This window comes from Tyto alba, unplaced genomic scaffold (genome assembly GCF_018691265.1).
Source record: "Tyto alba isolate M040663 unplaced genomic scaffold, T.alba_DEE_v4.0 Super-Scaffold_14, whole genome shotgun sequence".
Lineage (NCBI taxonomy): Eukaryota > Metazoa > Chordata > Aves > Strigiformes > Tytonidae > Tyto > Tyto alba.
Genome location: NW_024881276.1, coordinates 2,828,629 through 2,851,546, shown reverse-complemented (window position 1 = coordinate 2,851,546; position 22,918 = coordinate 2,828,629). Strand labels below are relative to the sequence as shown.

Here is a 22,918-nt window from a genome sequence, read left to right as displayed (position 1 = left end):
GAGAATGAAAGATAAATAATTGTAAAAGCCAAAACCTGGATACATAGGTCAGATATCCATGGCTATCCAGGTGTCATTTGTAAAATACATCTCACAGTTTATATTGATAGAATGCTAGGTTTTTTTCTTTGAATGTGTTAGTTTACAAAAGTTATTTAGTTTACTAAATAGTTCACAGTTGCTGGATACCTATGGCTTAACTTACTTTTGCCAGAAGTAACCCAAACCAGGTGTTGATGCTTCAGATGCCACAGTTTCAGTAACAGGCCCTTCCACTATTAAATGCAATTTAATTGTGGATAAATCCCTATGGATAGTCCCTGTGTGTGTTCTCACTGTTATTTTTATAACATACAGCCTTGACTGCAAATATTCCTTTGTCTAATGATACCAGGCACTATTGTTAGTACAAGACTCAAATTTGGGTCCACTGAATCTGCATATTAACAAAGTAATTGTTTTGGTACTGCATGGTACGCTCAATGCTTCATTTCTAAGGAGGTCTTGATTTATAATAAACAATGCCCTCTTTGCAAGAATGACAGCCGGGTCCACAACCTGAGATTTTTTTTTTTTTTTTTTTCCAACTTGCAGTTCAGTTCAATCTAATTTCTAGAACTCTTTCATAAATTGGTGTTTAAAAAAAAAAAAAAAAAAAGATAGAAAACCATGTGCTTATGTGACAAAACTAAGCATTGCATATATGATCTGCCTTATACCAAAGGAATTGTTAAGAGACATGCCGTTTCTGCTATAGGACTACAAAATCATATCATTTAATAATACTGGTAAGATATAAGTGGTCATGACTCCCAATCATTCTAAATATTTTGGTCTCTAACTCAATGCACTGGCCAAACCTCCTGGTGTCCCAGGGAAGCCTGCTCAGGTTGGTGAGGGTGGGGAGGTTAGAGCTGAGGATGTTTAAGGGTATCGGTTACTACTTGTCTGTTATTGCTGTATATTGAATGTATGCACTTACCTTTTGACACCCAGGAGTAATAACATGACTGCTGTTTTACACTAAAACATATAATCTGGTGTTGTTTTGATTTCATAAATACTAATTTTCCAATCTAGCTTGACAACTTGACAGAGTATTTTCTCATAGAAAGCAAGATACACCACTTCTCCTGCTCGTGCATCCGTAAACTGCCTGCTGCAGTGTCAAAAGTAACACATCTGGTTTTGTGCACTTAATCATGGCTCACAAATTGAGAGACAATCGTTTTACCTACCTCATTCAAGTTTGAGGTTCTCGTCTCATTTCTATAAATGGAAGAAAATGTTAGAGAGCTTTTTTAAAAAGGAAGCTTGTACTGTAGGGCCAGTAATACAAATTTAAGTTCTAAATAGCAGTCCTAGAAAATGGTAAAAGTTAATGTGCTTAACTCTGTGTGCCTGAGGGTGATATTAGGAAAGGGCTTTTACATCCAGCCATAAAGAGCTGGAGAATTATTTCTTTTAGGACTACATAAGTCAATTTAGGCATCGTCTTATTAAACTTTTCCTTTTTTGTATCCAGGAATTATGATAATGCAGCATACAAGCAGTAAACTCATTTTGGCAGGCTACATTTTCAGTATCACTGAGCTGAATCACTGCATTTGATTATGGGTAAGGTTGCTGTACACCTTTTCCCGTTTCCTACAGTGTTCTGGCAACTTCTTTGAAGCACACCAAACAGTAAAACTGATAACAGAAAACTGCCATCCTCAGGTTATTACTAGATAGCAAGTATGAATGTGTAGGAAACCAGCTTTTCATACTGCAGGTTTCTGTACTTGTTAGAAAAACATGTTTTGCAGAATGGGGAGCGTTCTTGGAACACTGGTCTTGAAACTAATTAGATATTTAACACCTTAAACAGCAGTGCATGAGCAAAACAAATTGGTGTTCTGATGGTAACTCTTAAGCATCATTAAAAGTACTGTGGCTGACAGCTGTTGTATTCAAGGAGATCTTTTTTCAGAGGTTAGGTTGTACTTGAAGAGGGTTGTATTTTTATCTGAAATTCAGAAGTTGCCACATGTTTTTGGTGAAACACTAATGTCTCGTCAGAGGAGAATTTGTTGTCTTTCAAGGTCTGTCCAAAGTACGTTCTCAGATAATGAAAGAACCGGTGTGGTCTTTATGTTAAACAAAACTGAGGAGCTTCCAATGGGAGTTTGTTGGTCTGGATGGTGCTCTTAAAGCCAGGTTCTAGAATAACACTAATTCAGAATAAACTGATGGCTTAGTCCACATGCACATTGTCATATAACAGTGAGGTTGCTGTCTGACTTCATCCATTGTACAAACACTGTAATTGCAAAGTTCTGGTCATCTTTGTTATGTGATGTGAAGTGCTTGCTAGCACTTAGTATTCTGCAAGTAGGCTTGTGATTTGTATGTACTAAAAGTATTAAAATGACAGAAAATCAGAGGCACAGGAAAATCTCAGCACTTAAGTCGTGAATATTTTATGACTATATTGTTGTAAAGAAAGGAAATTCTAGAGCTGTAACTTTCAAACTTGAAGAATAGCTCTTGTAGCTTTCTTCTAACCCTTATCACTACTGTACATGCATTTAACAGTGTTTCTGGCACTCTAGATTATCTTAAACATATGGAGTATACACAGTTGTACACTGTTCATCACATTGTCAAAAATGCCAGGCCTCAAGGCTTTTAAAAGGTGCCGCAGGCAAGATGTTTAATCCTAACCAGCTGGTGTGCAAGGCATCTGGGGAAACAATTCACAGAATTCCCTATGGGCATTTTGGGGGGTGGTGGTGCAGAGAGAATGTGATATGATCTGAAGTACTTCAAAGTTATTTTCCGTTTCTCTGCAGGGTCAACCTTTGATACAAAGGTACTTCTTGTATTGCTTTCTGAATATCCCTTGCTTGATAAGCATACTGTTCCTGCTTGTTACCCCATTACAGTTATCAAAATTCATTGTCCTGTACTTCTGTAATTTGTAATTTTTTTACTACTTTACTGTATTGCTGCATATCTTTTTATCACCACTAACATCCTTCCCAAATTTTTGTTACCAGTTAGTTGACTCAAATGGAGTAGTATTACTACAATCCATTTTAGTCTAAAGGGAAACTAGAATGAAACCTTTTAACGTTGTCAGAAGTTTGAGCGTAGTAGCACTTGCTTCTTGAATCAAATAAGTTCTTCTGAGGAGTGGAGTCAAAGGGTAGCTAGGCTTATACCTCTATCCACTAGACCAATGGTGGACTATTTCTGTGTTCTACAGGTGTGCTGTAGGTTTTTGGGGGGACCACCTTTCGGTTGCCCAAACCAGGACAACCTTCTACTAGCAAGGAGAGAAATGATGTTCATAAAACATGAGAAAAGTAAGAAGAATGACAGTTTGAATCCTGACAGCTTTTCACAACTAGTTTTTAAGCTTTGGTGTTGGCCTTGACATTTCAAGTGCTTAGTCTTAGGTGCTGTCTGCATCTGAAATGCTACCAAATATGCCTTAATGCTAGAAGCAATGCTAACTACTAAGTCTGGGTTACGTAAGCTGTATTAGCATTTTCCGGCACACCAGCCTGCAATGTGCAGGACTGAGTGTGGTCTAGCACATACGCTCCCTAACTCGGTATTATGCAAAGCTAATGTTAATAGTGCCATGTCCCATCACTAAGTGGGGAGGATGGTGGACTTGGCTTCCAACTCAAGCCCGTGATTTAAAGGCAGACTGTAAATAACCTGGTATCAAACTGATGTACTTTTATGATGATAACAGGCCACTATGACAGATGTCAGCACTAACGTGTTCGCAGTAAGGCTCTTTCTATGGTGCCAGCAAAGGAAGGGCAGCCAGAAGCTCATATTAAGGTCTGGAAGAGTGCAGCTATAGGTGTTCCTAGAAAATCATTATTAGTTTCAAGTGTGGCGAAATAATAGTAGTCAGAACAAGCAGCACTGGTAGTATGTTGTGTTGTTATTCTTCAGCTTTGCTGTACTGAATATCTTCAAATAGAAGAATCGTTTTTCAGATTAGAGAACCAACTATTCATTTTATGTATAAATGAGAAACTGAAAGTTACTCTCCATTGTAGCTTTTTGGTTGTGCTCCTTATTCTAACTGCATCTTGTACCCTGGAATATAAACGTTACACTTTTCTTAGCAGTAGTAAAAATTCTGTTTACACGTTGTGCTTTGTTAGAAGAAATAGTGATCTTTTGTCCTCTTTCACCGTGGCAGTTGCACTTGAAAGAGAAGATATTTCTGTCCTACTGGAAACTCATAAATACTTTTTATATGTTGCATCCAGTCTTAAGAGGTTTAGGCATTTCTAGTGCTGAAAAATTGAGGTCAGACCTATACATGGCTTTCTTCACATTTAAAAATTACCTGAATCCTGACACAGGACAAATTCAAATGTTTGGGTGAAATTTATTAATCACAGGCACTCTCTTCTGTGTGAGTAACTGTCACTTAAAAGCAAACCAAAAAAGTTTGTAGATGTAGGAGATGATTACTTACTTCCAGTTGCTTCTCTCTGCCCAGTCTTTCAAAACATTTAAGCTTAATTATAGCTTTACATCAGTCATTTAAACAGTTCATTCTTTCAACAGGTGGTCAGTCTAGGAGGAAATTAGATATCGATACAGAGGAGATAGCTCTCTTTTTTTTTCCTTCAGCAATGCTTGAGAACCCATCCTGTATTTTTGAGAGCCTCTCCATATGCCCTACACTTACTCCATCAGCAAGAAATAAGCTTGAGGCCAAAAGTTTGCATGGGCTTACTTCAGTACAAAATGATTAATGTCGTTCATCCAGTGAACTAGCTTGTCCACTGATAGGCCTGTTCAATGACTGCACAGAATTTTTCAGCAAGCATTGTTATGAGAAAAATACATAGAGTACCAATGGTAATATCATATGGCTGTCTTGCAAATTTAGAGGCTTTCTACACACAACTGTCTTGAAGAATTCAATGAAAGGCAACCAAAGTAGATGCATTGATCCAATAAGCTACCAGTTAAGCGTTCTTGTTGTTTTCTGCAATCCACAACAAATGATTACTAAATTTAGTGTTCTAACTGTGGCATAATATGTAAATAACTCCTTTCTTCTTGGGTTGGATTAGTGTGATGTTCTTGTCTTGAAGTTAACCAGATGGTACTAATGTCTTGGTAGAATAGATTAGTTTGTATCTGTTGTTCACAGAATACAACTTAAAATGGGTCCATAGAAAGCTAACCAGTGATCAAGAGATGGTTTTAAAAGCATGTTCTGGTACTTTGTTAGATGTTGCCTCTTTTGCGTAGCAATCACTATGCAATCACCAGTCTATATTAAAAATAGCTAGAAACTGTAGAGCCACCCATGTACCCTTTCTTGACCCTAGGTACTTGCAGGGATAATGGACTCTTAGGGCTGTTGGCATATGTGCTTAAATAACCTTGTGCATAGTGCTTAGTTTCATTTCATATGGAACCAGCTTTACATATTTGTTTCATCCAGATCTTACTAGAAATTTTGGTGGATTTCAGGCCACAAATGAGATAAAATGAGTTGGAGGACTACAAGGAGGCTTTCACAAAATCTATATGCAGGGAGAATGCATGGAGACCTTATGATTGGGTGACGTGGGAAACGTTGCAAGATATCTATAAAATGGAGTTGTAGAAGTTCCCACCATGAAAAAGGTTTGATTGGACTTCTTGATGTTATCTTGACAAAACAAGGCTTGTAGAGCTTAGGAAATGGCTTGACTCAATCTAATTTTAGAATTTGCCAAATCAGGAGAACAGTTTCTAAACAGTTTTATTCCTTTAGAAGCTAGATTTGTATTGATAAACAGTCAGTATTCTAGATTTTTTTAAACATTTATACTAGACATGATTATCATTGATACATTGTAAACTGTCTTCATCATTGTGGCATATTTCATTGACTAAGAAATAAAGCAAACTATTTGAAATTAAGTGATGTTGAGAATACTTAATGGGCTAGATTATTCTTCCATCTACTTAGTCTTCATGAATAATTACCGTTTACAGCAAATACTTTGTAAAGGTCTTCTGTTTTAACTTAAGATTTTAAACAAAAGATCACCAATTTTTTTTGTCTTGCTGTTAACACACTAAATACCTCCTAAAACTTTGACTACTTGCTTATTTATCAAGTAACAAGTTTAAGCTTAATATTTTAAAGATCTAGAATGTTTGAAAAAAATATTTCAACTTCACATCAAGACTTCCAGTGATAGAGAATGGAGGAAATTGCTAGTCAGAAGTACCATTGCTGCTCTGACAACGTATTTGTTGTGTTATACCTCAGTAAGTTGTTTTATTACTGAAGTCTTAGTTCTTCATATGTAACAGCTGCCCCTTTAGTTGTCATACTGGAAGCTAAAGTTCAGCTGGTTACAAGTGACCAGCTTCTCTGCTCTGCTTGCTTGCTTTGCTTTGTCCTTTACCCCTGTACCCTAATTGCAAGTTTGGAAGTACATGGCTTTCAATTTAGCTCTGTAGAAACCAGTGTAGTTTGTTGCCTCTCCTTTTCCTATATCAGCAATGATTTCATACTGATACACGATCAACACAGCTGTGTTAGCTCATCAGTAAGTCTTTATAGAAGTTCTACCAGAAATCCTATTGTTGGTTGTGCGATTTTACTGACTGACGTGTAGAAAATGGTCTCTATCTTAAACTTCCTGATTTGTTGGTTTTGCTTTAAGATCTTTGAGGAGAGAAATCTCAAGTGAAAGCGTAAGCAAGAAGCCGTCCTGCAGCTGTCACTGACTTAAAATTATTGTCTTGTGATTTCAGGGACTAAATTACATGTCGTGTTAGCCTGTGATGTTGGAATTAAAGTAGTGGTTGTACTTTCATACACCAATCATTCTAGTATTGGAAATGATGAAATTTCAAGATATAAATGTGGTTTTGAAAGGATTAATTGAAAATTCAGTTCATGTCAAAATGATGAAGTACTGAACAGCTGGTGCAAAGCGTAAATAAGTTGCTGGACAGTTATAAAACATTGTCATTCATGTTCTTTATGCCAGATTACTCTGTCAACTTCTAAATTAAGGTGACACAAGGTAAATAATAGCAATCTGGAAATGACTAAATATCCAAAATGGCATGTGTGACTTCGAAAAGTTGCATAATGCATAACGTTAGACTCCATTATAAAAGCTGTTGTCTCCTGTAGGAAAATCTGAGTGGCATTCCAAATCAGCCTGAACTGATTCTTCATTTCAACCTATTCTGCTATTCAAAGGCTTACCTTGGTAAAGTTACAGATGTGCATGTTGTAGATTGTAGCTTCCTCTGGATAGTCTCTGTAGCATCATGGTTCATCTAAAATGTAAAAACCCAGCATCTTGTTAGAGCAAGTGTGACTTAAATTTGTGCAATCCATCCTAGAGATTTTGCTTATGTCTCTCTCTGTTTAATAGCCATCTCAGCAGCATCAATTTGGGTGTACCTGCTTTTCATGGTCTGGTGAATAGGGTTGTATGAAGATTGTGAGTAGTAAATAGGCTCCATCTGTAGAACACCATTCCAGCATACCTGTTTCCATTAAAACTCAGTTTATGCTATACACAAATAAATAAAATATAAACTGATAATGTTCTCCCAAGATGGCAGAGAACATGAGAATTGTTATGAAAGGAATATAAACCATCCATTAACTGTCAGGCTTCAATTTTTATAGTATCTAGTGTTGACGCTTGCTGAAGTTAGTCTGCCAGATGCAGTTAGCAATCTAAAAAGGCCCATGCTATGTCTTTGGAGTCCAGGCAATGTAATCATAGCAAGGTGACATGTATCTTATCTTGCTTATAATCTGATAACAGCCCATGGCGTGGTGTACATACATGGCATTCTTTTGGTAATGCGCAGAGAATCTGATCAGCCCATCCCTCCTGGGCTACCATCATGACCATATATCTCACCTCTAACTGGGGTCTTTTTATGCATTGTCTCACCTCCTAAAAATTCTGGATTCTCCTAGCAACTGTGAAAAGAACCTCCAGGCTTTGCTCTGTCTAATCCAGGAGTACTGGAAAATTCATATAGCTATCAGAGAAGGTATGCACATGCAACACTTCTGTTGGTTTTAATTGTCTGTGTCTTCTATGAGGGAGGCATTGCATCCTCCGAGAAAAAAAATATGCATCTGGACCCGAATTCACAAGAGCTTCCTTCCAAGGCCAAGGATCAGTTTCTCCCTGTGAAGGTAGATTTCTTAATTACACAGTGACAACAGCTAGCAGTTCACCAGTGTAGCGCACCATACTCAAAACACCGTCAATAACTTTAAAGCAATCAGTTTGTGTAGCTGGGTATGAGCATAACTTGATTCCTTCTGTGATCGAGGCACTGTAGACTTCATCTCCCTTGGGTTTTGTCAGTGTACTGCTGAAAAGGGGTGACTCATCCAAAGGAGAGTTAAGGCTGGATAGTAATACTTCGTTATTCTATTCCTCTCACAAGTGCATTGTCCTCTTGTTCACTTCCCATATAGAGCAGTTAGAAATGGGAAGTTACTAGCAAAAAGCAAGTTAGTGTTTAAAGAATGGGGAAAATTTTTTTTTGGGGGCCTCATTAAATCCCTTTTCTTATCCATCAGTATAAGGATACATAGGTTTTAACCTCGTGCTTTCTTATTTCAAGGCAGTCAGGGATTTTGAGAAATTAAAATAAAAATCAATATTTGTCAATTCAATATTGAAAAATCGGTATTGGTGAATTGCCCCCCACCCCTGAGGAGGTGGCGTTATCAATAGTTGTTAATATTCTTGATTGCTTAGACAGTTATATGGATAAAAAGCAGAATTTTCTATGTTACTTCGCATTTAGTTTTATATTTTCCCATTCTCTAGACATTTCATGTTTTATAGTACCTGATCTAGTAAAATTCAAGGTCAGTAAATCTTTCTATGTGCTGTAGTCTCCTGAGAAGGGAATGTTTTGTTTATTACTCATAATAATGTAAAATAACACATTTGGACAACTGAAACTAGTCCATTGCTATATAGAGGTTTTCCTCTGCAAGGGTCTTTTTGAAGACTTGAGAGGAAGTTTTAGAATTCTTTCCAAAGAGAAGCACTATCATTCTTCATTCATTTATTTTAGACTATGTCAGCACTGGGCATTACTATATGTAGTGTTAAAGAAAGGTACTGCAGGTGCTACCAGGCGTGCCTAAGTTGTATTTGCTCACTTTGTAGGTCATAGAATCAAATCTGACTGAGATAGACATTACCTTATAATCTTTCCCCTTGTTTTTTTGTCTGTACCTTGAGAACTACTGTTTCAACAGTGATCTGCAGGCTACCGCTGGTCTGCAGTAATAAATTAAAGGTCTGCAGACTAGTGTAAATAATGCATCTACCCAACAAGCATTTTGTTTACAGAAATGCAATGACACTTGCATCTACTATTATGTCATGCATTTTGCAGGAAATGCGTTAGGTTTGTTAGAAGTTCAGTCTGACTGTGGAGCTTTGATCTAAGGAGTGGGAGGCCAATTAATTATCAAATGCCTAATATTTATGCAAATAATGGGGCATATATAGTTCCAGCATCTTTCAGTATATCAAAGGCCAGGTATGGACTATCTGGTCTACAAATAACTCTTGATAATATTAAATAAAGGTGATAGTCTAGTCACAATCTTTGTGAAGACTGAGGGGAAAAAAAAAATAATCCAGCATTCCAGAGATTTTTTTATTGTTTGCTTGTTTTCTTAGTCTAGCAAAGAATTGCTGCTTTCATTTGTCTGTGTTCTAGTATAATTATATAACTCTTTGTCTTTTCTGCTGCATAATAGCTGTGTTTCACTTAACATCATTAGCTGCTTGACTTTTTTTTAATATGTCATCTTGAACTGTTTGCTTGTACTAGTAATGCCTTTTTTTCTACTTTAAACATCTGAAATATATCTTTAGTACTAAGTCACACTGTTTCATCTTTTTTCTATATTGAGAAAGATGCTACCTTGCCTTAGTTATCTTAACTGCTCTGTTCAGCCCCTCACTAACCGGTTACTTTTGGAAAGGGTTACACTAGTTTCCTAACTCTTTACACTGACTGTTGTGGAGCTATGACAGTTCTCTTTTCACAGTTAACCCAGGAGCCACTCTAATTTCTGCAGCATCGCAGGCTGGGGGATTCTATTAGGTCACACACTGTTGCCATGAGGCTTGCTCATCCAGCTTTAAGCTGGCTCCAGAGGCCAGACAGGCTTTCTGTCATCTTAGTTTACGTGTTAGTGGGTTGAAGATTGGATCCCAGCAACTAAAGGTTTTGTATGGCTGATTGCATCCTATTACATATTTAATTTATTGTCCTGGAAGCTTCCTGTAATGCTGGGGTGCTTTTTTTTAAACACTTCAGGTCAGTTCCCCATAATCTCTTAAGACTTTAAATCTGCTGTCAGTACATGCTTCTGACAATAAAGTGCACTTTTGTAGGCAAATACTGAAGGGGTTTTTTAGGTATTCTTTAGGTTTCTATTTTCTCCGCATTCCCCAAAATATTAGTGATCCTCATCTTCATCTCATTTGAATACTTTTGTGTTAAAACCACATAAATATTACACTGCTATTATTTATGTTCAGATCTCTGTTAAAGTGGTAAACTCTTTAGCCACAGTTCGTTGATTCAGATCCATTCATAGTGTGTATCTTTAGCTTTGGAAGGAAGCTCTGAGCATGCATCTTCCCCTCTGTTTATCTAGCTAATAATAAGCTGCCACGATACTTGAACAGCTTTATGGCTGGCATCCAGACCTTCACCCAGGAAAGCATTTTGCCTTAGCTTTCACTGGAGAGAATTCAGATTTAGAATAAATGTAACACTACACCTGAACACTTCAAGTTCGATCTGGATGGAAGCTGACTTTCCCTTTCCCCTGTGGCTAATTCATGATTGAAAAGATTAGAACAGATCTTAGGGGTTTCTTGACCACATTGCTTTACAAATCCTCCATCTCCTTAAATGTGATACAATAAAAAACTCTTTTTTCCATTCAGATGGTAAAAAGGAGGTGGTCAATAGCTGCCAGTGTACTTACTTCTCACAGTGTATTGCAACCAAATGCTCAATTGTATGTAGGTTACTCACATGTTGCCACCTGTGAATTTCCAACATCTATACTGCATACAGGCATGTAAATGTCTTGTTTTCTTAGTCTAGCAAAGAATTGTTCAGAACAAGCAGCAGTTCAGAACGCTGATTCCTTACTTAGAATTTAATTTCTTACTGTGGATCCTTCAGCAGGTTCAGGTGAACTGGAGCTCTCCATGTGGCAGTCACTCATCTTAATGACATGCTACAGCCACCCCAAACAAGACCATGAAAATAGTAGTGAATGGGAGTGCATCACCTGGTGAAAAGAGTTGAAAATAGAAACCAGTTTTGGTGAGAAGATACCTTTCCTTATGTTAAGTAAGGCCTATTTTGCCTGATCTGAAATGCAATCTGCCTTGCAATACAACCTTCCTGACCTTCCCCAAACATCTTGGTCTGGGACGGGTATCTGTAGCCAGAGTAGGATTCTTCTCCTACTCTAACACCTCAGTCCTTCGTCTCGAGTTCCAGGCACGCTGCTGTTGTGTGTGGTGCACTCAGCTCCCTGCCGGCCCAAGGCTTCCCTGTGGCCCCAGGGTTATCACAGGTTAGTTGATTTGATCCTCCTAAAAGACACTGAGTGACAGCCAGTTTTGCTCAATGCAGTTTGATAGTCTGCTTGTGCCAACCACAACATGTCTGACTCTTGCCTTGTCAATTCCTTTCTTGTTCTCCTACTTCCGAAAGAAATAAATATCTTCATAACAAGTTGTGATAAAGAAACAGGGGACGGAAACTGGATACTAAATTAGAAACAAGAAAACAGAGTTTTTGACATCATTTACTTTCTAACAATGTGTGCCTAAACTGAAAAGGATCCAATTAAGACAAATCCCCCCTCCCTGGAAGTATTCAAGGCCAGGTTAGATGGGGCTTTAAGCAACACGATCTAGGGGAGGATCTCTGTGCCTGTGGCAAGAGAGTTGGAACTAGATGATCTTTAAGGTCCCTTCCAAACCATTCTATGAAATCATATTTCGCTAGTACTTTTTTCAATCGTTGCCTTTTCTTCTTAGAGACATTTACTGTGGGGTTTTAATATATTGTTACATGATAGAATGGCTTTGAATGGATGAATAGGGCTAAAGATTATAGATAACACAGCGTGGGGGTAAAATAATGCTGTACAGTAAGAGAAATCTCAAAAGAGTTGTTTTAGTGTTTCTTGGGCTGTGTACAGCTTTGTGTAATCAAGAAAGTGACCTTATTTAAAGCATGAGGGATGAAAACAGAGTAAGAATGGCCAGATCTTTCTTTTTACACTGTTAGTAACTGAATTTGTGCATGACAAGGTACAGATAATAAGTGGACAGCATACCAAAATCTTAGAGAACTTCTGGGGTTCTAAGAGTATTCACAGCTTGAACTGGAATAGCAAGAGTTGACATTCCAATAGCTGTAATGGTGATATTTGGGAAAAAAAAAAAAAAAAAAACTTCATAAAAGTAGCAGCATTTCCTGAAGATTGCTATGGTAAAAGTATACGCATTTACAATGTGAAAATATCACCAGTTATCAATTAATGTACTTAAAACTGCAAAGGAAGAAGGAGAGAAGGTCACTGTAACTTCCACAAAAGCTTATCAGATTTCTGTTTCTGTGAAGAATGTTACTGTAGACTAAAACATGGCCTCATCCCCCCCTCACCCCCCCCATAAAGTCAATAAACTGACAATAGTGGTAGCTGATGAATGTTAGTACTACTGAAATGTGACAGGTATGCAATCTAGTATGTGGATGTTAATGTTTATAAAACTCCTCTGTAAGATAAAAAAAAAAATGTATCCTGTCAACTTTTTTCAGACTTTGTTACATCATTGATATTTCTAATGTAGCTTTTCTGTAAAACATGAGTTAAAGCAGCATTTCATTGTGGTAAATTCACCTCATTGCCTACTGCTTTCTGCCTTGGCATTTGAGCGATTAGTTCGTGATTATACAGTAACTTAGATCTAGATGACTGTAAAAAAAATCTATTTCATGAGACTGTGAGCCACTCTGAAAGTCTTTCTGCAGCTTTTTCTGTTGTTGCCTTCATTTTCCCAGTGTAATAGGGTTCCTGCTAAAGGACTGAAGAGTTTAAAAGGAATTTAATTGCTGTGTAACAAGCCTTATCCTTTGGTGAGGTACTTCATTGAAGCTAGACAGTGAGTGTTTTGTGACAGAAGGAAAAGCTGAGGGGGATGGGAGGAGGAGGAAGCTACGAAATGACCACGGCTGGCCTCTCTGCATTCCTGTAAGGCTTGCTTTTTTAAAATTGGAAGCTGCTTTTATAGATGCTCCTCCAAACAGGTTTGTTTTTTTCCATACTGTCCCATTTAGACTTTGGAATGCATGTATGAAAGGGCAGGCCCCCAAAGTGACTTTCCAATCTGTTTTTGCGATTCAAGCCAAGTTCCCTTTAATGTATGGAGCAAGTGAAGTTGAGCTGACTCTTATAATATCACAGAACTCGGGCGCAGCTGCTGCTTTAAGTGGCACTGTGTGATAATACAACAGCTCTGCTATTTACTGGGACTCAAGTGCCTGGACTGGCACACAGAGACATTATATGAAATCCGAAAGCATGAGGATAAAGGAGATTTCTTTGCGTCAAGATCCTGATTTAAGAAAGGAGTTGGCGTTGCTAGCTCGAGGATGTGATTTTGTTTTACCTTCTAGATTCAAGAAGAGACTGAAAGCTTTTCAGCAGGTCCAGGTTTGTCTTTCCATTCTTATACAGTTAAGTTATTGTTGTCAGTTGTAGCTTCACAAACACGCAAACTGCTGAAAATACGTGAAAGTTCATCTTAAACTAGCAGGATTTTGATAAATTGTTCCACATACAATGATATTTTCTGTGTTTTAGAAGACTGCAGGTAGTTTTCTGCAGGCAAAAAATGAGTTCACTGAAGCATGTAGCATAGATAAAGTACAAAGTTTGCACAGAGGCATATGCAATGGCAAGTTGGTGCGTTTAATGCTATTAGACTTTTAAAGGCTGTTTTCTTTAATCTGCATAATCACAATCTGCATGCATTTCCCCAGGGGGTTTAAATTACCTTTTGAAACTGGGCATACAAAATACACTGAAATAGTCTGTAACTTTACTAACTCAAACACAGTATGTTAAAAGGTACTTTCATACTTATATGATGATCCTGAATTCCTTTAGATTGTTTATTTTGGATGAGATCAGTTGTTGCTACATGGTTCACATGTGCCTCTGCTGTTTTGCAGCAGTGAGTTAAATCCACCATTTTAGTGAGCTCATAATTGAGAATAGAAGCGTTTGAAACGTGTAATTAGAAGAAAAACTACTTACAGATTGAATGTTCAAAGAGATTATCTTTTGGGAGGGGGTGAAAAGTGTACAACTGTTTTATTGCAGAAACTGAAATTAGGTATTTCCTCAAACTTTAAGGCTTTTTAGTGATATGTAAAGACTTTCACTTTGTCCTTACCTCACCCTCACTTGTCATTCATGTACTAAAGATATATCAGTGATGGTGTCTGTGACACTTTTTACCTTTGTTTTTAATTCAGGAAAGTTTAGCAGTTGAATAAAAATTACATTATTTTAGGATTTCTGGCTTTTAAAATCATTCTAAATATAGCCTGCTACTTAATTTTGTATTCAGTGCACTAGTGTACCTTTTGGGTGACCTTCAAGAGAGGGCCATGGAGCCCTATGACCCTAAAAAGGTCTTAGCCTTCTGTCTTCTGCGTTTATTATTTCAAATTTGTTTGAGCTGAACTAAATAAGCAATGTTTATTTCTTAGTGCAAAGCAGAATGCAAGTGCTGACCCTGCTGTTTTATGCCATTCCGCATAAACTTGTGAATGAAATGATTTTATGACTTTTATCTTCTGTGCTGAACTGGAGACAGAAGGAAACTTGTTGACTAGAACCAGCAGAAAAAAGAAAATGCTACCTTAATTACTCAAAAGTAGCGGTATCAGTTAATATTAGGCATCTCAGAGCATGAGGCAAGTTTAGTCTAGTCATGGCATGCCGTTGTAAACAAACGCGCTATTACCTTGTGTGGTGCCCCTTGATCTGTCTTTCATGGAATGATAGTTGGATCACTTGCACTTTTACAGAGCTTTTTTATGTTGAGCTAGAAAAACATCTCAACCTAGCACGGTATTTCATATCTACAAGCAACTACACTTGAGAAAACAGCTTGTCTAATCTGGAGGGGATTTTTTTCTGTTTTAGCATGCTACTTGCTATAAATGTACATTGCAGACAATGAACAAATGTTTTTCATTTTTTAAAGAAACTTGCACTTCTTGGGTAAATAGCAACTGTACAATAATGTATGTTAAATCATTTATATTACAGACAACAATCTGTGGGCAAAACAGACTTAATAGCAATATAAACCTAAAATCTGATGTCTGTCTTTGCTCCGTTTAATACAGGGTATTTTATCTGAGGTTCCTTTTTTTTACATGATATTCTGCTTCACCTTCATGATTTTAAAGAGAACTTTTGAAAGCACCTTAAAAAAAACCAAATATGAATACTGATAACTCTTGATACGGAAGACATTCTTTACCTGAACACTTCATGTTAATGTTAATTTTAACTTGCCCTCATAGATTGGGTGGATTTCAAAGAACAGCTATTCATCATCTGCATAATAATTGAAGAAATTTCATGTTGAAATTAAAGACTGCTTAGAGCTTTTGTAGAATGACTTGAAATTTTTTTCTCATTTCAGTTGCTAAGCTTCACTGCTATTAGAGTTTACAAACTCCTATACCACTCTAATATTGACTTACAGACAGAACTGTTCATGAATATGATGTAAAATTAGAACTTTAAAATCAAGCAGAAATGGAAGCCAATCTGTTATTCTATACTTCTGCTACACTCTTACAATTTTTCATATCCATGCACTTTCTCTGGCTTGTTAAACAAATGACAGGTTTTCCTTGAGGTTTAGTGCTATTAAAGCTAACCTCTAAAATAAAAAGAAATGTCTAATGGTGGTGAATGGTGAAGTAACATGTGGCTCAACATCTGCTCTGAGTTGGAGTGACTGGATTTTCCACAGGTTCTAGGAATTCTAAGGCAGTGGCTTTTTGCATAGAGCCATGGAAGTAATCTGTGTAGGTAATCAATCTCCTGTGTTCTGGAAGGGGTGGTCATTGGGGAGTAGCAAATGAAGTTTTGTGAAAAATCTTTAAATAGACAACCAGTAGTGAGGTGGGTGGCTCTGGGAAGTGGTAGAGCAGGCTGTTTCTTAGTGGTTGCATTTATTAATGAAAATCGATAAAAGTGAGCAAAATAGAGCTTTCTGGAAAGATCGGTATCTCAAAAGGAAAACAAAACAATACACAACTGCTGAAATGTTCTCTATTACTTTGGAGAACTGAATTTTTTAATAGATAACTCTGCATAAAACTCAGTAGAGTTTCAGTCTATCTTCTGACATTGGCAGTAAGAAAGACCTTCCTTAGGTAATTTAACACCTACAGAATACAGTGAACTAGAAATGCAACACTTGAAGAGGCACTGTGTCCATCTTGCTCATCAATTTATCTGAAACCTTGGAGGGAGAAGAAACTATCACCATGTCAAATGTACTGGCACCTTAAAGATGTGAACTGAAGGGCTTATTATCTGCTGATAGCTGAGCAGTGTTTTAGCCAACAGCTGGTGACATCCTTACCTGTCAGAGCTGGAATGTAAGTAACATTGTTACCCAGGCTATGTGAGGAAAATATGTCTGAAGTTGGAAACAAAATGATGACAAAATAGAATACATCTGTGTACAGTGGCATGCTTATACCCCTGTAACTCAGTGTTAGCCAAACTAGGAAAATAGGTATTTTTTGCTACTTAGAGGCAACACCATGTTGTAAAACAATTGAGTCCTAACTTTAAAAACTAGATTTTCTTAAAGTCAAACAAACTTGTGCTGAATGTAATCATTTAAAAAAAAAAAAAGGAAAAAAAAAAAAAAAAAAGGCCTAAATCTTGAATGAATCCTCTAAATGTCAGTGCCATAACTGCGTGCTGGTGTATCTTCTGATATTTGAACTGCATCATGACTTTATCTGCTGTTACTAGTTGGTGATTCCTGTAGTTGCATGTGTCACACCTTAGTGTGGAAATGGAGAACTAGTAGTTCCATGACCACCTGTTAATGATACTAAATGCTGCTTACACATGCTATTTATGTCAGCTGTATGAGAAATATTTCTCTAACTTCTGCAGTGCCTCCCAAGAATTGCTTTCCTTCGGAGTGAAGTAAGTTTAGACATTAGTGCCTCTTGATCACTTTTGCACTCCTCTTACTGAAAGGCTTCATAAATGCTTGTGACATGTTCAAGAAAGCAACAAATACAGAGCCTGTAGGTGCTAATATGTGCTGGGTTGGTGTGTAATTGTGCTGTAGCTCGCTAATCTTCATGACTGCAAGAATAACCTTGCCAGCTGTGAGGTAAAAAGAATTTTTAAAAGTTTAAGTGAGGCAGTTGGTTTTACAGCTATAGTCACAGAAGTAAGTTGTGTAACAATTAGAGGTCTCTGGCAGGCCAGCTTTCCTGTTAGCATCAATTTTCTAACCTAACATCATTTGGAAACCTTTTAACACCGCAGAGGGAGGACCTGATGACCATTTTTTTTACATAATAGTTTTACATCGGACACACAATTGCTTCTTTTAAAGAACAAAACCCAAGTGTTTGCGGGGGGGGGGGGCAAGATCTCATTCTGACTAACTAATAGTTACACTTGATGATAGTTTGCTGATAGAATGCAGTTTTTCTGGAGCATATGCCAACATTTAAGATAGCATGAAGACATCTGAAGTACCTGCTGAGACTGGCTAGTTAAGATGAGAGGTTTTCCATGAATGGTCCCTTCCTAATGGGTTGCTAGGTCTTAAGCTCTAGCCTCTCAAAGGAAGCTGTAAGCAAACTGGTAGATTTTTACCACTTCTGCAATGGAGACTCCTGGTTTGTATTTAAAATGTACTGGTTGCCCTGTGGTAGCAGCTTCTCTACCTGTTCCTGGCTGGTAATAAATTTATGCAAATGTGTAGTTTCTGTAGAAAAGCCAATCTGGTGCAAGTTTGTTACAGCTTACTTTACTTTCATGCATAATTTAAGAGTCTAGATGTCAGTTCCCTCTGCAGCTAAGTGGTTTTTGACCCAACAATTCAGACATTGAAGAGTTCCAATTTATTTATTTTTCCCTTGGATTAGAAGTATTGCTAGTCTCTTCTCCATTTTAACATACTTCCCATACCTTTATAATCACTAATGCTACTAATAGCAGATGTTCTATGACTGTTGATGGCAGTACTTTGTATGCTAGAAAGCCTGAAACAGTTTGGCACATCTTCGTATAAAATATCATTCAACTTTTATAGGATCAGGGGGATTTGAGATTGTTTTTGCAATTGTCCAAATCAGAATTTGTTGGGGCATTGCCAGGCAAGAAGTTAACAGAATACTTGCTCCAACTGTTGACTCTGCAGCTCAGTAAGGAGGCTGAGCTTGTTATTTTTCTGGTTTGAGTGTATTTTTCCGAAGCCAAATTGCATTGAGTGATTGAAACTTGTTTTGTTGTAAACATGGAAGGATGAGAAGCTACTGCAGAGTTTAAGAATTAAGTAGATGTCTGTCTTAGCCCTATTTGTTACTTTTGATGTTGAAATGATGGCCTGTCCTGACAAGAGCTGTTTTCTGTAGACAACTGTTAGAATTGCCTCAGGTGTCACTGCCTGTCAGTTTTTCCCCATTAAAATAATGTTTAGGCAGTCATGACTCCTTTGCAGGTAGAGTCCCAGTGTAGTCCACTGGCTGCATACAATCAAAACAATCATGTGCTAGAAGGATCTTACCAACTTGTCTCCTGAAAACAGTTGGGGTAACAGAATATAGTGGTAAAGAATAGGAGTACTGATTTAACCTACCATCAGCGTATTTTCCAAGAAAACTGCAGCTATATGACAAACTGGATGTATTAGTAACTGGGATACTTGATTTGACATAATTCATAAAATGGAGGCTGACAACAACTCACAGCTAGTGACTAATATTTTTGCACCATTTCTGTCTTATCACAAAATATAGAAGAAGTTGCCTTTCACGGGCTAGATGAGATTTTCCTGAAGAATCTTGCTTTTTTTCCATTTTATAATCTGTACCTTTTTTCCTATTGTAAATTAGCAGGGCATGTGGAGGGGAGAAAAAGTATTTTCACTGGTCAGCCACAGCAAACTGTTAAGAGGATCCTACCTCTAAAGCCTTGGTAAAAGGTTTGTCAGCCAATAAAGCAAGTTACTAATGGACATGACTGTGATATGCAAAGGGCCTGTGCTCATGGTTTGGGGAGGGAGGTAACTACCTCTTCCTTTTTCTACTCCATCCCAGGGCATTTCTGAATAAATCATTAAACTCTTTCTAATTGCACAACTGGAACTTTTTTGATGCTGAAGCTCTATGACTGTACCTCCATGTTTGGAGGTGTTTTTACACAAGTAATGCATTTGCAATAGCATCCTTAATCCCAGCAGGACTGCATGATCTGTCTGTCAGCTAAACCAAACTGCAAATCAGGAAAATCCTGGTATTCCCAAAATCAGAGTTGTAGAACTTGGGTAAGAAATCAGTTAGTGCAGCGTATGTATTACTGAAAGTGAGAAGACTGGGAAGCTCATGCTATAATGGTTAGGTATCATGCAGAGAAGTGATGCTTATTTTTCTCAGGTGGAGAGTTCAGTCTTCACTGAACTAGTGAAAATCAGGTTTTGATCACTCTGAAAGTTATTCAGTGTTTGTTTATTGCATGCTACCTTTGTGTGTGTGTGTAATATGACTTGTCTGTGGTGATTGTTTACATGTGCTTTTAGTTGAATGTGATTCTTTTTTAATTTTTAATATGGTAGGTGGTGTGTATGGAATGTATTTTATAGTTTGGGGTGGAAGCTTTTCCTGGGTGCCACTACCTACCATCACCTACATGAGAATTAACACACTGTCCCAAATAGGTTTGTGTAAACGGTCCAAAGTTTGCATGCTCTGCTGAAATACTGGCTTGCTCTTGAGGCTCGTTTTGTCCATTTCAATAAGACTTGGTTAAATTACAGGGAAAAAAGTTACTGATAGGTGTGCCGCTATCAAAAAATTTTTGAAATAATTGCTTAAGCTTTAGTAACACTTTCAAGACTATCCAGGGATGGCCTTTACCACAGCAATTTCACTCAAACTGGGTGGGTTGCTTCCTTCCCTAACTATTGTGCAATTAAGAGTAACTGAACAACTTCTTACTCTGCTGTCTTGAAACTTAAAATAAGGGGAGAAATTAGACCCAAGTAGCAAACAGCTAACATTTTTTTTTTTTAACTTCAAAATCAGAGGTTACCATACAAACAGTATTTCAGTGACAAAATAGACCTGAATTCTAGTTTGATAATAAGCTGAATTTTTCAACACCGAATTGTAAAATGAATGTAGATTCTTATCCCTGCTACTTTGTAGCCAGGGATATACTCTAAAAGGATTGATATTTTGATGCTGAAGTTGATGTTTGCTCTCAACATGAACCACGTTAGTGGTGAGTTCCAGTACTAAAGGTATAGTAGGATTTGATACTGAGTGATTAAAAAAATAAAACCACAAAACACACAAGTCAACTAACTCTTCTGAGTTTTCTATATGTAGTTTGGCTGCCAGTTGCCCAGACCAGGAAGGCTTTTGCCTGAGTCAGGTTGTCAGTGGACAGAAGAGGGAACAGGTCAGTTAGATTCACCATTTGTTTTACTTAAGAGTAACAGTGTCTGCACTCTGAACTTCTAAACACAATGAGCTTGACGTAGGGTTAAACTAAATATACAAAAGGTTATCCCTTCTTAGAGCTGGTTTTATATGCTTATAGCAAATAAAAAATTGAATGTATTTTTAGACCATGGAACTCTAGTTCTAACTCCCTCATATTCCTCCTTCCTTCTGCAAGCTGTAGTACAAGTTTAGGGTCTTCCTTAGACTTATTTAGTCTTTAACACAAAGAAGGACCGTGGACTCCTGACTGCTCCAAACCTCACTGAATCTCTTTCGAGCTGTTTTAGGAATTGCTACTTGCTGGAACATGTCAATCCCAGAAAGTTGGGGCACTTTAATTCTACCTAAATGGGACAGAGCAGCATATGGCTCCATCTCTGAAGTAAAGTTAATTTAGCAGAGAGGGTTATCATTTGCTTTGAATCACAAGACCAAATTACCATAGACTTTTATACAGAAATAGGCTTGAGAGTAAACTGCCAAGGTCATGCATGAATGAGATGAGAATGGTAGCAGTCAATCTGTGTAAAACTGAGGTGAGCGCTCAACCTGGTGCGCGGGCAGGAGACTCCCAAAGTGTTTGCTTGGAATGTGAAGGTGAACACGGAATTGCTAACTGGAACACAGGCTGCATCGGGAGGGTTGCTGAACCCTGTTCCTGTGTCTTAATTCAGGTGACCAGTATGTATAAAATCAGAAACAGTGTAGTTGGAAGTACTACTTTTCTTCTAATGATATATGGCTAGAACTTTATGGAAAAGTGTATTTTTCCATTTCCTTCCCCTCATTGTAGCACAAATTTTAAGTGACTACAGACTGAACTGGATCAGAAATTATCTGAGTTAAGGCTAACAGCAAGAGTAAGCTAGTCTAAAACTACATCAGCATTAAAATTAATAGATTTGTATCTCTTGCTGTGGAAAGGGGAGCATGTGTAACAAAATTAGCCTTTAGTCTCTGTAGCACATCCAAAACCAGCTGCCAGTGACTAAAGGAGAGCAAACTGAAATCTGGGATATGGAGAGGCAACTGGGACTAAAATGTTTATTGCCAGAGGAAAAACTTTTGCGTATCTACCCCAACACTTGTTTTTAGCATAGCTTCATTATCTGTAGGTGTCTTCCTGAGCTTGGTCATTCACATATGTCTTAACTTTCTGACTAAGTTAGGCAAGACAAATCATGACCTTAGCGTGGTTTAAAGCCTAATGTAAGTTTATTTCAAACAGTACTGCCACAGCATTCCTGTAATCTTCCTTTTGTTAAGGATCAGAACCATGTTGCTTCTAAGTGCAGTCAACTGAGATTGGATGAGGACAAATAGGTGGGGTTTTTAACTTTGCTTTTTAGCTGTCTGGGTGACCTGAGGCAATTCACCATAGTGTTTCATTATCACTAGTACTGACACACAGGTCAGTAAACTGTATGTGGGAGCAGGGGAAGATGCAGATGTACTGTGGTGTAGTTTTCCTTATGCAGTTCTGTGAAACTTCAGTACTAACCTTTCAGATTAATTTAGTGTTTTCAAGCTATTTTTCAGGACAATGACTACATTTTAGAGAAATCTAGCTTGGAAAAAAAAAAAAAATTGAAAGCTTTAAGTTGACAGAGGATCATCTTTCACAGAGGAAAAAATGCTGTTAGGCATATCATCAAACTGAATGGGAATTGGTACAGTCAGTGAACTCTTGCAGTACTAAATCTGTCTTTTTAGAAAGAGGCTAATGAAAAGCATACAGAGAACATGGGAAAAAAGTCACTTATTTAACATAGATAATTGGGAATCTGAATGTCTACCACAAGGTCAAGAGAGCTGGTGATACAGAAGAGATGTTTCTCTGAGCTTGTCCTGAGGGAAGTTCTGGCAGTAAGTTTACTTTACCTGTTTTTGAAGGCACTTTAATATGCCAAAATGTTTGAGGTGTTGGAACAGATTTTTCTAAATTAACGTCTTTTCCTTCTAAATGAGACTGAGCCCTTTTCTAGATGGTAGTAGCAGAAATCTTTTACCTGGTGTTTTCAAGATTTAAATT

At 37.6% G+C, this 22,918-nt stretch overlaps 1 protein-coding gene across 4 annotated transcripts in view; it reads left to right on the top strand.

Moving 5' to 3' along the window:
• PPP2R3B (protein phosphatase 2 regulatory subunit B''beta) overlaps positions 1 to 22,918 on the top strand; it is a 53,504-nt gene that overhangs the window by 2,739 nt on the left and 27,847 nt on the right. Inside the window, exon 1 of one of the 4 annotated variants that reach the window (XM_032996569.2) lies at positions 13,270 to 13,801. The exons of the other annotated variants lie outside the window; for them this stretch is intronic. Within the exon in view, the coding sequence (XP_032852460.1) occupies positions 13,655 to 13,801 (147 nt within the window). The 5' untranslated portion in view covers positions 13,270 to 13,654. Of the gene's footprint in view, positions 1 to 13,269; positions 13,802 to 22,918 lie in introns of those variants that run through there. 4 annotated transcript variants of the gene reach the window in all.